The sequence below is a fragment of the Pleurodeles waltl genome, chromosome 6 (assembly GCF_031143425.1).
Source record: "Pleurodeles waltl isolate 20211129_DDA chromosome 6, aPleWal1.hap1.20221129, whole genome shotgun sequence".
In the NCBI taxonomy this organism is placed as follows: domain Eukaryota; kingdom Metazoa; phylum Chordata; class Amphibia; order Caudata; family Salamandridae; genus Pleurodeles; species Pleurodeles waltl.
The window spans coordinates 98,098,414-98,114,055 of NC_090445.1; the positions used below are offsets into that span (position 1 = coordinate 98,098,414).

General features: G+C 42.3%; 1 protein-coding gene across 7 annotated transcripts in view; it reads right to left on the minus strand.

Moving 5' to 3' along the window:
* The window catches only part of GRB7 (growth factor receptor bound protein 7), a 567,793-nt gene that overhangs the window by 118,043 nt on the left and 434,108 nt on the right, over window positions 1-15,642 (minus strand). For all 7 annotated transcript variants that reach the window (XM_069237430.1, XM_069237429.1, XM_069237435.1 and 4 more), the window contains one exon: window positions 2,867-3,008. In XM_069237430.1, coding sequence (XP_069093531.1) covers window positions 2,867-3,008 — 142 coding nt within the window. The remainder of the gene's footprint in view (window positions 1-2,866; window positions 3,009-15,642) is intronic.

The window sequence follows — 15,642 nt, forward strand, 5'->3', positions numbered from 1 at the left end:
AAGGATGGTGGCCTCCTGGGGTCAGCAGACCACCATTCCTGTGATTGCTTTTAAATAAAGCATTCTTTTTTTATTTATTTTTATTGAGTCCATTTTCCTTAAAGGAAAACTTGAGGCATTTTCAAAGAAAAAAAATGAGACGTTCAAGGTGAATTTTTTAAGTGGGACCACTGCCTGCGCTTAAAAAATATTTTTTCTACATATTTGCGAATTAGTGATAAAGTATTGCTGTTTTGCAAACAGAATTTGGTTGCAAGACAGTAATACATACTATACTGATTCGGTATTTGGAAGGAGCGCCTAAAGCACTCCCCTTCCAAATACTGAATCACAAATGCAAATTGTCCATCGCGTTTTGCATTTTGTACATCAGTAAAAACATTTTTCCTTTCACAAATGGCCAGATTCCCTGAATCTCTGAATTGGGCCGTTTGCCACAGGAATAATGCTTGGTATGTCTTGACCCCAAGTTCTATATAGGCTGCTCCGATCGTGAAACTGCAATATGAACTTATAGCATGCTGCCATAATTCAAAACTATTTCTATTGCACATCAGGTCAACCAGCTCCACAGAAATATCTCAAACATTAGAAAATGGATTCTGAGATTACTGAAAAGTATCATCCTTAGGTAAAGCCTATGGAGTCTACAAAACCATTATATGCTTATTTCTAAGGCAGCACAGAGACAACTTTGAGGTTAATGGAGTTGGGTTTGGGTCGAGGTTGCCAACTGAATAGAGAACAATCATCTGGAGACGATTGTAGACAAGACAGAACCTACGCCCTTAAGATTTGAGAGCCATCTTGGCTTGGTCACTGTGAGCATCAATAATGGTGTGCCTCCATTTCCTGTGGAATGTGGTAAAACAAGACCCCTTGAGCATAACACAGGGATTTTCGTTTCTCATTCAGTGTTCTTTCTATTAATAAGGTAAATTTACATGTACAGATTTACTCAAGTGCAAATTTACTCTCCCACCTAGAAGTTACTTTATACTTTTTTTGCTATTCATCATTTCCAAGTGTAAAGTTAATCCTAGGTGAAGACTTGCATGTCTCCACCTCCTGTTAGAGCGTCTTGGAATAGCATTTAGTACTTGTGACTTTTCACACGTAGGCAGAGCTCTCCCTATGGTAAAGTATAGAAAAATGTATTAACTTTTATTACATTTAAAACAATATAAAAAATGAGTATTATTGTTAAATAATTTTATGTATTCAAGACAAGAATAAAATAAAATGTTCACAGCAAACAAACTTAAGTGTGCATTAAACATTTATTTAAAATATATTAATTTAATTGAAAAATAATATCCCTAAAGAATACATGAAAACAATTACTTTGAATAGTAATAATTATTTAACAAACCCTTTAAAGTTTCTTATCATTTTAATGAAAAGTATTACATTTTCAATACCATAAGCATTAATAATTAATTTATATATGTATTTTAAAAGGCAAAATAATGTTATTTTAACAGTATATCCTACAAGGTGTTATAGTAAGTCCCTGACTATATTATTTTCTATGAGTGTGTTTTCTATGAGACTGTGAGTGGTGATGCGAGTTGCTAGACTTACTCCAAGGCTATACTGGAGTATATTTGAGACTTTTCTTTGGGACCTTTTTGGCTGAAGTATCTTTAGAAGTGTTGTTTATGAATAGCAATGGCTTAGACATATGGATGGGTGTTTTGTTTCTGCAATTCTCTCCCTAAAACCCTCCTTACTGCTCGCTAGCCCCGTTTCCTTTATGTACAAGTATTCCCCATACACCAGCCACACGTCCCTCCCATATTCACTACTGAAATGTAGACCTACATGTGTGGAGATTTCTCTGCATGGAAAAAAAAGATGAGGCAGAGATCTCCATATAGGTTTGTGAAATGCATTTTGTAGTAAATGAGTAGCACTACTAAATGTACCACAAAATGCAGGTTGTACATAGAGCCCTCAGAGTATAAAGAGCAAAGCAAAAGCTACAGACAACTTCATAGACACACAGGGATTGTCGCCAGATCTGAAATGATTTTTCCATGTCTTTTGTGTTGACAGAATGTAATAATAGGAAGCCACTATGCAATTGTCTATATTTAACTATAAATAGACACTAAAATGCAGCGGTCTGTGGGGCTTGATAGGAGTCAATGCTTTCAGCGCATACATCTCAGTGTACATGCTGCTTTGCTCCACAGTAATCCAGGGGTCTCCTACTCTCCTGGTTCCACTTTCTCATACTCTTGACATCTTACCTCCAGACCTGCCAACTTCACCAAAAACCTCACAGTGTGAGGAAGGGGCGGTGCCTTTGAGGGAGCATGGCCTCGAGCCGAGAAGTACATAAGAGGCACCTTTGCTCCTACACCTGCCCCCAACCTCCATCCGAATTTGTTTTTTTTTTAAATAAACATTTTAAAAAAAAGCTTGCTGAAGCTGCTGCCGATGTCCTGGGGTGTTTTCACATCCATTAATGGACAGCAGCAGTTTAAAGCCTTTGAAAAAGAGCAGAAAACCACGGTTTACAGTGCTTTTCAGCTAATTTTCCCTGGCACCGTGTGATATGGACTCCTTACCGGGTGACCGGGTGAGAATGGCCACTATTGTGTGTCACATGGTGGCACTGTGTGAGTTGGCAGGTATGTACCTCCCCTCATGTCTTGACACACTTTGGCCCATCCACCCAACGCCTCTTTATCCTTGCTCACCCTCCACTAGTTTGCCTGTAAGTTCTGCCTTGCCTTGGCCTGTCAGCCCTCACACTCCTTATCACCCTTACCCCTTGTGTGACCTACCCATGCCCACCAATCTTACCCATCCTCCTTCTCCTGGAAACCCAACCCAGAAAGATAGTGGATACACTTACGTGAGGGCCGCCTTCCTGCTGCTGTACCCACACCGTAGAGGGACCACTCAGGTTGGGGGATTTGGCGGGGCTGCACAGTTCCGGGAAAGGGTTTGGGATTGCAGGCATAGAAGCAGGACGGGGAGTTTCTTCTTTCAAGCGTCTGCAAAGAAAAGTGAAAGGAGTAAAGCAAGGGTATAACCAATGCCAGAGCACTGTACATAACTATAAAAAATCCGTTGCTGCATGTGCAAACAAGAGGTGTCCTCTACCCACCAGACCTGCTCAGTTCTCCACATCAAAAACATCTCATACTTACACCTTAATATGCCTCATATAAAACACCTGGAGCTCTGAGCACCACCCCTGTGGTGGTGATGGACAGGGGAGTGGTCACTCCCCCTTCCTTTGTCCAGTTTCACGCCAGGGCAGAGACTGGGGGTCCCTGAACCGGTGTGGACTGGTTTATGCAAGGAGGGCACCAAATGTGCCCTTCAAAGCATTGCCAGTGGCTTGAGGAGGCTACCCCTCCCAAGCCTGTAACATCAATTTTCCAAAGGGAGAGGGTGCAACACCCCTCTCCCAAAGGAAATCCTTTGTTCTGCCTTCCTGGGCTTGATTTTCTCACGCAACAGGAGGGCAGAACCCTGTCTGGGAGGTGGCAGTAGCTTGGGCTGCCTGGAAACCCTCAGAAGGCTGTAATGGCAATACTGGGGGGTCCTCAAAAGAGCCCTAAGAGTGCATGGAGTCATACAACCAATGCTTGCAAAAGCATTGGGGTATGATTCCAATAGGATTGATACCAAACCTGCCTATGTTCAGAGTTACCATTGTGTAGCTGGACATAGGTATTGACCTATGTCCAGTACAGGCGTATAATGGCGTCCCGCACTCACGAAGTCTGGGGAAATGGGCCTGGAGTTCGTGGGGGCACCTCTGCAAGTGCAGGGGTGCCCTCACACACAGGTACTTTACACCCTGCCCTCTGGGCTAGAAGGCCTGCCATAGGGGTGACTTGTAAGTGACCTGGTGCAGTGAAAAGTGGCAGTGAAAGCGTGCTTGCACCTTTTCATGCAGGCTGCATTGGCAGTCCTTCAGAACCCTTTGCTTGGGCTCCCTATGGGTGGCAAAATATATTCTGCAGCCCATAGAGATCCCCTGGAACCCCAATACCCTGGGTACCTAGGTACCATATACTAGAGACTTATAATGGGCACCAGTGTGCCAATTGGGGTGAAATACAGAGATAACAGTTACCAACAACTACATTTAGAGGAGATACCATAACTACTGGGGTCCTGGTTAGCAGGATCCCAGTAGACAGTCAAACACACTGACAAATAGGTCAAATGTGGGGGTAACCAAGCTAGAAAGAGGCTACTTCTTACAATGACTCTTTGGAGAGATCAGGGATCACTATGTGTCCCCAGTGGTTCATTTTCTAAGGTTCTTGCCCAGCTTTTCAAAGTACATTTGAAAGAGATGGACTCTTAGTTGCCATATTCTGGTGACCACTGTAGCACATGTTTAGAAGTACTTGGGAGGAGCACTCTTTGGTGAAATGTAAGGATCTCAGGACATAAGCACTGCGTCTGGAGACAGAAGCTACTTCGAGGCCACCAAAGTCGGAATGACACAGTTGCAACCTCAACCAACAACCCCTCACTTTCCTGCCAGTAAGTAACTGCTATGGCGCACCCCACCCCCAGAAGCTGCAAAGGCCAGCCTGACACCACTCACACTGTCCACCAGCCAATCAGCCCTCTCCTTGTCCATTCCAGCCTTCTCACACATGCAAATATGATGTCAATGACTGCGAAGGAGCAAAAACACCACTGAAGCCATTACAGCCATTCTCAAATCAGCTCAATCCTTTCTATCCCACTTTCTAAAACTTCCACTGCTAGAGTTTTCCTTGGTCGAGCGTGTACTGTAAATAGCAGTCAAATTAAAGTGCACTTCCCAATTATGTCTGTTACGGCTAGATATGGTGTTAGACTACAATTCCTATTTCAAGTAAAGGACACTCACCATGTGCCTCACAAACCATGCACCTCACTTAGTCCCACACTCAGACAAGATCATACATAGTCACGTGGCACTCGCTTGGCTAACTTCCAGAATCTTATCCACATCCTATTACCAAGCATATATACCTAAACCACAAAAACACCCATGCTCATCAATATACATTTGCCCCTGACATCAGACATCATCAACCATCAAATGACATTGTTTTCATTACAGAAACGAGGTTTAAGTCCACAGCTTCTAAACCCTCAAAGTCCCTATCCCACGGGCTACAGCGGGCAGATCTTATGGGTAAGACAGGCAGTAGATTTACAGTCATTCACATGTTCACCTGACCTTGCACCCTTAGTGACTAGCATCACCCAAGAATGAGGGTGGCAGGCTGGGATGCGGGGAGGTAAAGTAGAAGGTGGAAGGAATTGAAATGGCTTTGTTACTGATCCTCCTGCAAGGGCTTCACCAAAGAGATCTCAGACCTCTGCCTCTATCAAACCTACCTACCCGACATTCATTAAGCTTCAATCTCCCCTAAGACACTATCACCCAAAAAATTAAAGAATCCCTTCTAAAAACTCCTCAGCACCCTTGATTTGAAGCTCACATTTAATCTAATGCAGTCATTCTTCATAGGTCTGGGGACACATGGGGGTCCAAGAAGCCTACTCCGGGGGGTCTGTGACTGCTTAGAAAAGTGAATATTATTAACAGATGAGAAAGGTGTATATAAATAAAAAAACTAAATTTAACATTAAAATTTAAAGACATTCTGTAAATATGAAGACATTTGGAATTGGAGGCTAAACATTAAGTTGGCATCCACAGATTGATTAGTGGGAGCAGAGCAAGTGCTTCAGACAGAGTAGTTGTATGCACAATCAGTCTCCTCAACTGAATTAAGAAAAGCTCCAACCTTACCATCAAAATGAACATTTAGAGCTTTTTTAACTTCTTTGTAAATTAAATAAAATATTTAATCATGTGTACAGGTTTGATGAATGCCTGTGTGTATTTTTTTTGTTTTATGGTTCAAATCCTCAAAAATACGTAGGCCGGGGTTGCCATCTTCCAATAATGACTCAGTAGGGGTCCCTGAATTCCAATAATGTGTCACCGGAAATCTCCAGGTTACAGTAATATGTAAGTGGGGATCCACAGAAGTCAAAACTTTAAGAACCACTGAGCTAATGCATGCCCTCGACACATATGGACTGTACTGACCACCTCACATGACCCTTCTCCCATCTTTATCCCACACCAATGTGAGGGAAAAACATACCACTCCTTCAGATACTGTCTGTAGATCTCTGCAAGAAGAACTCATCAAGCTCTTCACTAGATGTAAATATAATCATCATCAAATATAACATCACCTTGATAAAACGTGTATATTCCAACAATTAATTTATGACCATCCAAACTCAAACTTTTTGCACCATGGTTGTCCTGAGAGCACTCAGTGAACAAAAGCTCCGTACAAAGAAAAGGGAGCTTACCAGAGGCCCAACTACCTTACTCAATGCAAAGCACTGTGTTGTGCATAAGGATTCCTTGTCAGTGGACTCAAGTACCCTGAAACCAGGCTAACATCCTCAAAGTGGCCAACAAAAGAAAGTTCACACACACTGTGACAGCCCGCCACCAGACCCACCAATCCCTCAAACTGAAGACAAGTGTAATGTGATGAATCACTTGTTCACTGACAAGATAAACAAAATTTGAGACCCCATTCACAACACCAAACAGAAATCCAACTTGCTTGCCTTCACCCTAGTCACACACCCACGTTTACAGCCTTCACCCTCCTCGCACTCACCGACATACACATCCCTCTCAAGGTCATCAGCACTCAAGGCACCATTATACCATCAAACACTGTAGAATTCCTCCAAAAAGATACCCTCATACTTTGTTAACATTCCCCCTAGGCCAAAAACGACACTGCTGAAAAAGCCCACCCTAGACCCAGATGACCTCTCAAACTAACTCTTCATAACCCAAGTATATTTTATTGTAACAGTGTTTGAGACAAAAGACTGTTTAGGAGAGGCCCTGCTGCCTTCTACAAGATAAGAGACTGCTGAAAAGGGGACCAAATCCAGTCCCACCTCCTTCAGATTGAGCTGAGCAGAGACTTCCGTGTGTTGTTTTGTGTGCCATGACAAAGCACTTGCCAGGAGGGCTTACGGTTGCCCGTAGGATCTAAAAGCTTGGGGCCCCTTGTGCACCAGGGGGGGCTCTGGGGCCCTTTGTTACACCCCAGACTTAGAGGGGTATTCCATGAACAGCCTGGAGCATCCGGAACAATGGGCAGTGGCGGAACTCTGGAATTCAGTCGAAGGATGTCAAACTTTGCTGTTCTCTTTGTGTGCCAAATGAACATAATCAGTTTCAGGAAATGGGCCTTGATAACTTTATAAACTGCCCTCTCAAAGATGGTGGTCTGTCTCGGACAAGTATCCAAGGTTATTAATCCACTATGAAGGATAGCTTTCCGGTGATGTTAATTCCTGTTTGAATCGTATAAAGGACTCACTTCCAGGGGATAGATGAGTCACAAGGCATTTCTTCCCTTTTTGCATTGCATTTTTACCATTTATGTGTCTTTCCTTGCAACTGGGACCCTTGAAAGGGGAACTCTGACCCGCTACACATGCACTGTTGTATGCAAGGGAGGAGTCGCCCTTTACTTGAGTAGTCAAGAAGTGGACCCAGCAGGCCTTCTCTGCATGCAGTCCTTGACATTAACCTGCATTCACATATTTAAAGGGCAGTGGTCACACTGAGTGTTATTACCATTGCAGAGCATAACTAACTGAAGGAATCACTAATTTCAGCTTCATGGGTTCCATGTTACAATCTCTTTACAGAGAAAACTACTGGATCCCACAGACACATATATATTTAATGGGATTTTATCTTTCTGCACAAATGTAACCCCTTGGGCTCTTTTTTTTATCATTTCTTCACTTGAAAAGCAAAGTATTACATATAATAAATGCAAGGAAATGCCTCTTTTTGTATAGTCGGCCATATGGTTTTTGAACTGATGCTGCTGGTTTTTCAGCTGTGAGAGTGCACTGAGTCCTGCTAACCAGACCTCAGTGCCTGTGCTCTTATTCCTAAATTGGTCTGTTGAATTGGCTTTTCCCCAAATGGCTAAGCTCACTCACCTGCAAGTCCCTAGCAAATGGTACCCAGGGCAGGTAAGTTAGAGGGTGCTCGCAGGGATTGCAGTACTGGTTGTGCCACCCTGGGTGGGACACAAGTAAAACGGGACTCCCAGCCCGTCATTTGCAGGCTGGAAGAGCAGTTTAAACTGCTAGTCTAACTTTGCCATTTAAAGTTCTCTCCCCCCCCCCCAGTAGAGGTGCAAGTCACACCTATGGCAGGCCTATTCAGTCCTAAGGCCCGGTTCACCATATCCCCTGGGCAGAACATGTAATTTTACCTGTTCTGCTGGTAAAACACAAAACTGCTGTTTTTACTGTGGAAAAGCTTGGTCGCCCAATTGGCGACTACAGAGCTTACACATTGACTCCTCGGCTGTACTAACTCTGGAACAGTACGACCAAAGTGGTCATGCAAAGGAATCTCAGGTCAAAATTAATGAAACAAGTTGCAGTTTGCAACTTTAGCAAAATAGCCACTTTGTTGCCCTTAGTCCCCCTACCAGTTGCACACTGGGTCCTGTCGCTGAGACAGCTTTCTGCCCTCCAGGGAAGAAGTGCTAATGACTCTCAGGAAAGGATACAACAGGGACCTTCTCTGGAAGGTGGTGTCACCTCCCTCCTGCACGAAGCCACAAGGCTGTTGATCCAAAAGGTGACCTTAAAAGCAGAAGCTGCCTTTGAAGGGCAAATGGGTAACACTTGGGAGAGGGGCCTCTCTGTTGTTCAGGCAGACAGGCTGGCACGTGGGACAGAAGAAGGTAAACTGGTTGTCAAACTGGTTTTCCAGGTGCGTGTAGCCCCCTGCGTATCCACACCTCTGGGTTGAGCAGTCGAACTCCACACGCCAATAAAGTGGTCTTGCCATATTGGAAGAATGGTGCATCCTGGAATGCGTGCATACCACACTTTGCAGGAAGTGGTCATCAGGTGGGAGGGAACCTGGTAGCCCGCTGGCTACCAACCGCATCCTGCTCTAAGGACATTTTCTGAGCATAAGTAGGGAAGTCCAAACTCGGATCTTGACTGGACTGGAAGAAGGACCAAGGAAGGATTGACCTGCTGCACCATGGAACAGGTAAACAGAGGCTGCATCAGTATGGACTTCACCTGCTGAACCTGGTAGCTAACAAAGGAGAGGAGCTGTGCCTGCTGTCTCCTGCTCGAGGTAAAGTCAGCTCAAGAGTCCAACCAAACCCAAGAGACTCCAAGAGTCAGTGAGTGGCCTCCTGTTCACAGCACAGGGATACAACAGCTGAGAAGCCAGATGGGGAAAGGAAATAGCCCGGAATTTGCACTCAGCACCAATACCAGCCGTGCAGCACCAGAGAACAGGACCTGATGCACAAAGTTGTACCAACTTTGCTGAGCCCAGAAGTTGTGTTTGAGTCCAGCTGGAACCTCGAGATGATGAGTTATCGACCCAGGACTGGCATGTGACCTCGGTACTGGAGATTGGTAGTCCAGTGGCAAGTGGATTTCTGCTAGCACTGAGAGGCCTTCAGGGGACATTGACCCTGTGATCAGGACCGCCTTCCCCCACCCACCTTGTGGACCAAGGAGTAGTTGCAGCAATACCCATGTCGACTGAATCACATCCACAGCATTCTTTGGGCATCTTCAGCATCCTTCATCCCTTGAATCAGGACCACTCCCATAGGAGATCTTTGCAAATGATAAAAGTGCCCTGCACTGACTGAAGACTGCTTCACCTGCTGAGGCACTGTTTCTGAGGACCTTGATGGCACACTGCAGACTGGCTCCCCACTGGAGTAGGTCGCCTAAAGTGACTCCAAGTGATTGCATTAAACCTAGCCCACAAGTTCTAGTGAAAAAGTTTTTAAGAGTCAAATTTGTTACATTTACCAGTGACTGTTTGCAGTGGATTGACATGCTTTGATTTATTATAGCTTTTAAATTTTATATCTCCAGAATCCTCCACCATATATTTTTATAAATTAGTGTTAGATTTCTTTGGTGTCTTGTCAATTTATTCTTTTGTTCCTTTGTGTAAGCTTTGCGACTCAGAGTGACAGCTATTAAGGGTTGCACTGATGGTTTGACAAATGAAACCTAAAGGTCCTAAACGTATTGGTAAGTGCACTACATGGTGCAGTCACACAACCACACCATTTAATACACCCCCTTTCCTCACAATATACATGCAGACGGGTAGAGTAAAATATGCTACTTACTATCATTCCTGCGGGAGTGACATCATGACTCACTTGAGGCTTCGCCTCGTGTGTGCATCCTGCAGCCCCACACTTAACAATGGTAATAAATTGCATCTGCATACATACTAAACATGCACACGCATGCAATTCCATAAACATGTTTGGTGCTGCATGTTCTATCATAGACAAAAATCGATGCCTTAACTGGGCCAACAAAGTCATTTATTTACGCAGCTTTGTGAATTAATTCATTACCCTGAAAAAGTGATCTGTTTAGCGCAAAGGTTTACAGATTTGGTGCCGATTTGTAGGTGTTAAAGTATCAATATGATATATGACACAGTATGATTCTGTAGAGTACCAATCAGCAAATGTTGTTCAACTGTGTGTGTAAATATATAACAGTCACTGATAGCGACTGTACCACTAAAGTTAGGTCTGATTTTAAAACTGAAAAAGAAATGATACTTCTCTTTTATCTCAGTGCTTTTTGACAAACAGGCACCCAAGGTTGCAATCAAATAGCAAATGTCGCTACAAGTGCTAGTTTCATCCAACTGGAAACAAGCTCTTTTGCCCCCCTGCTGAAGAAGCCATCAGCTCCCCCCAAGGGTTTTAGCAATCTTAGACCTATCTCTCCATGTCCAACATTGCCTAAACATCTTGAGAAGAGCGTAAATAAGCAACTCTCAAATTTTCTGGAATCAAACCTCTTGCTCCACGACTCTCAGTCAGGCTTCCGGGCTGTTCACTGCACAGAGACAGCTCCCCGTATTCATAAAGCTGGGAGAGGAGGCAGTTCATTTATCTACATGGTCTCCCAAGTTGTGGAATACACTTCCTTTTGCCTTGAGAAACTGTTAGTCTGAAACGTCTTTGGGAAAGTCTTTGAAAACTCTACTTTTTGACTCCTATATTTGTCTTGGTAAGTCTCTCCTCTGACGCCTTGTTTGACCCTTTCCACTACCGCCGGATTCCTCCTGTGAGGTAGATGTGCGCTTTACAAATGCCTTTGTTAGTGTATTGGCATATCACGTTTTCTACCCATCTACCCTGGGGGAAAATAAAGAGGGGGTTAAAAATTTAGATGTTCCAGTTTAACTCTCATTAGAAACTTTCTCCTCAACTACAGAAAAATCCGCTGAACAGGATTACTACGTAGTTGGCATAAAATTAGAATTTAGGGAAGTTGCTTGGTTTGGTGTAATTCTTTTAGTGGTTTTAGAGAAATAAGGGCTACAAAAAAAAGGCACAGTCTTTAAATACTTAAATTACAGCAGTACCTTGACCATGGCCACTGGCATTATGCAGCAGGATAGGGCCAAATTATGCTGCAGGGTTGAGTAAACTATATGGCAAGAAAAGGCAAATTATGTGGCATAATGCAGCACATTTTGTGATAGTATTACTTAATTGTTTAGTCATTTTTAAACTTGGTAACATTATTTGGGCATTGGTTGGACTTCATTAGTACCAGTTTAATACTGAAATATAGCAATAAGCAACTGAAAAGTGACCAGTCCAGCTTTGCAAAGGGCCCTCCACTGCACAGCATCACTGCATATTTAGTAACTTTTGAACTGTAAGCAGGAAACAACATTTTAAAAAAAAGAATCTGCAGATTATTAGGCTGATGATGGATTATGTGGCAAATGCGGCAAGTCCATAACTATGCAAAAGTGCATAATTCAAGTGGCTGTGACCTTGACCATTAAGTCGCATTTGGTGTGTGAGTTATGGTTTGAATAGTTGTGAGTTATGGGTGGTGACACTAACTATAACTGGTAAATTTCCGAGGGTGTTTAGGTTTTGTTTTTAACCATTTCCTCTACTGTGTTTTGTTAAAAAAAAAGATTACATTATTGTAAGACAGACAGAAAGATTTATTTAAAGTGGGTGCCTCCAACCAGTCGATCGCGAGCTACTAGTAACTCAAAGTAAACTTCAGAGTAGCTCCCAGCCTTGAGTTCATTTTTAACTAAGAACTAAAAGGAAAACACAACACGTATTTATTGTAAAGTTAAGGAAAGGCTATGTTTATTTTACATTACTATCAGGCTGCAGATAGCAGAGTCTGATAATGAGCAGTGCACTACTCAGATGTATGATGCATGTGGGTCACAGAGGTTCAGAAATGAAGCACTGAGGTGTTAAACTCTTAAGTCTTCTCAACTCAACATTGGAGCATTAGAGTAAAATTATACTTCTGAATGGTTTTAAATGAGAGAAATTTAAAATGAAGAGTTTACTTAAAGATTTTAATTTTCTCCCTTTTCAAAGTGCCACATTTACAAACATCAAGCATCTTGCTCCTAGTGGCTGGTAGACACAGTGCCATATTTATAACTGAAAAATACAGTCATTTTCTTTTAAATAGGAGAAATTTAAAGTGAAGAAAAATGTTTCTATGAAACACGGTCTTAGTTTTTTTCTCTACTTTATATTAAGCCAATCAAAACTAATGTTTTATGAATTGTTTCTTCACTTTAAATTCCTCACATTTAAACAAATGACTATTTTCCTGTTATAAATGTGGTACCGTGTCTACAGACCACTGGGAGTAATATGCCTACTGTTTGTAAACACTCTTTGACGTGGGAGAAAAATAAAATGATGAGTTTTATGTAATGCATATAAACATAAAGTTAACTCTTCAGTTTAATTTTCTCACCTTTCAAAGTGTCTCATTTAGACACAGCAGGCAACTTTCTCCCATTGGCTGATAGACAGGCTGCTATATATATACATACACACACACACCTGAAAAATACATTTGTTTTTTAAATCGGAGAAATTTAAAGTGCTGAAAAATGTTTCACCAAGTGCAAAAAAGAACGTTCCTTATTATGAATATTTTTGCAGAACATTTTTCTGCAGTTTAAATTTCTCCCATATAAAAAAAAAAAGTTGTATGCTTTTAATCTACATGTGGCAAAAGGTATGTCCTATGCCACAGGTACATACAACACCGGCTCTCAGTCACCCATACGCATAAATCACGTTCATTGATACACATGTTCATATATCACCACAGACGATGCAGTCACTGACACACATGACAGCCCTATCATAGCCCCCCTAGTCACAGTATTTTGTTCAAACCATAACACTGGGCTCCATGAACATTAGGTTTAAAGTCAATGAAGCTGAGGGAGGGGGTGTCTGGTAACAATGCACGAGTTACTTGACCTTTGGTAGCTCACAGCGCTTTTCACTGATCAGAAGTAGCTCTCATTACAGAAAAGGTTGGAGACCCCCTATTGATAGATCGACAATTAGATAGGCAGACAACGACTGTCCTGTGACCTTGTATTACCATAAGAACTTTAGGAAATTGTAACCTTTAATACTGCTGGAAAATCAAAACGAACTTGTGGCATTTGTCTTTTGTCACGTACAAAGTTAAACGAAAATAAATTTCAATGAAAAAATCCATAAAAAGGGCCACCCTCTATAGCATGACTGATAATGTATACATATTTTATCTATCTATCTATATATTCACCGTCTGACGCTTTTAGAAGTCCTTTATCTCTCGTTTTGTGGTGACAAAAACCTGGGGGGTGTCCCTTTCCAGTTAGGATCCTGAAGTTGGCTGAGCTGAGCTTAAGATATGACCCACCTTTGGCTGGCCGCCAAACTTTCTAATGTTTTACATTAAAAAAAAAAAAAAACTCCCACAGCAGGAGTTTGTTCTTGAAAAGTGCAAAACTAATTGCCCCCACACCATGGAATTTGTTTTCCCCATGGTGTGTCAATCATTTTTTTTATTGATACTGTTCTGATGGACAGCAACAAAAAAGTAGTCCGACCTCCTATTCTACACCCGGTGTATGGCCAGAAGGCTTACTTCTAATGTCCTGTACTTCAGGGTGCTGTGGGAGTAGTATGTAGGTGACGGAGATTGAGAAGGCTCCATCTTCAACATACTGATGGTCAACCTACCCTAAATTGGGCAGCCAGACCAAGAGTTGGACGAAGAGGTTACTCTGTCAGCCTTGCAATGGAGTACCCTTTCTGCCAAACTCTCAATCAGGCCCTATGTTCTTGCAATGGTTTCGCTTCAGGCATGTTATTCTACTGGACGATTGGTTTTGAGACTCGGTCCCTTTTTTGATAGTCAGGCATTTGTTATCTTCACCCATGGTGGGCCTATTTGCTGCCCCCACAAGGCTGGCCATTTGTTCTTATGTCATTTCACGCCTTAGGCATTTGTGGCATTTTAATTTTAGCCTGTGTGATATTCTCAGCCACGGGAGGAATGGCATTTTCATTGTCATTGGTGTGTACCTGTGGTAGGGTCAGACATCTGTTTTTTGTCCTGATACTATCATATGGCTGAGATTTGTCTTCTCCTTGCTACTGGTATGGTTTACCCTGGTATGTTGGTTTTCACTGCCTAGGAGAGCGTTCTTCCAGGGGCTCTATTCTCTTATTGAGCGTGGTCATGTTCTGGCTGTTGGATATGTAGCTTAGAGATTCTCGAAGGCTGCTCACCTAGGAAAAATTTGCTCTCTAAGTCAACCTTTTCCCTTTCCCTTCAGAGACCAGGCCTACTGTATTGGCAAGCCATTGGTAGAGACGTTTTTCGCATTTCTAGAACAAATGCCCTTGTAGGGGAGTTGTTTTAAAATTAGTATTCACCCCAATGTCTTTAAATCTGACTTGCTGCTCTGAAACTTATTGTTATGCCATAGTATGCCTTATAGTAAGACATCAGACTAGAACAGGGATGAGGAGACGTTTTATGAAATAAAATAGATAATCCAGATCCACCAATCTGCTCCAGGGAAGGAACGAACAGTGCTTTATTTTAGTAGGCTTCAATCTCGTTGCTACTAACTACAACATGTTCCTGTAGAAGTCAGCACCATCAAGCCTTGAGGTTCCGACCAGTCATCTTGAACTAGCCCTTGCAAAATAGTGCACAATAAAGAAAGAAAATAATCTGAGTATATTACCTACTGGTAATAGCCAGTAGGTAGTTATAGTTAGCACTAACTTTTCTCATAGACAAAGTATTTTTCGTTTTGGTAATAACTTTGGCACCATTGGATGAATCTTCACGAAATTGTCAAAACTAGTTGATCCCTCACTTTAGGTGATGTGTAGAAAGTTTCTGGGTGATTCGTCAAATGGAGTTCCAGAACACTTTTTCCCGATGCATTGCCTATGGGGATTTTGCCATTTTTAGACATGGCTTCAGCCCAAACCAAATTTGGCAGAAACCTAGATCTTGGTCCAGAAAGAACCCCTTTTGTAATTTTGTGTAGATCTATTACGTAGTTTCGGGGTTATTGAAAAAAAAAATGTATAGATATCTAGGGACGCCAATCCCTTTGCTGTTAAATAAATTTAGGCCACGAGTTATAGTTTCTTGACGTAAGTATAACTATAAATATAACTATCTGCCGAATTTATG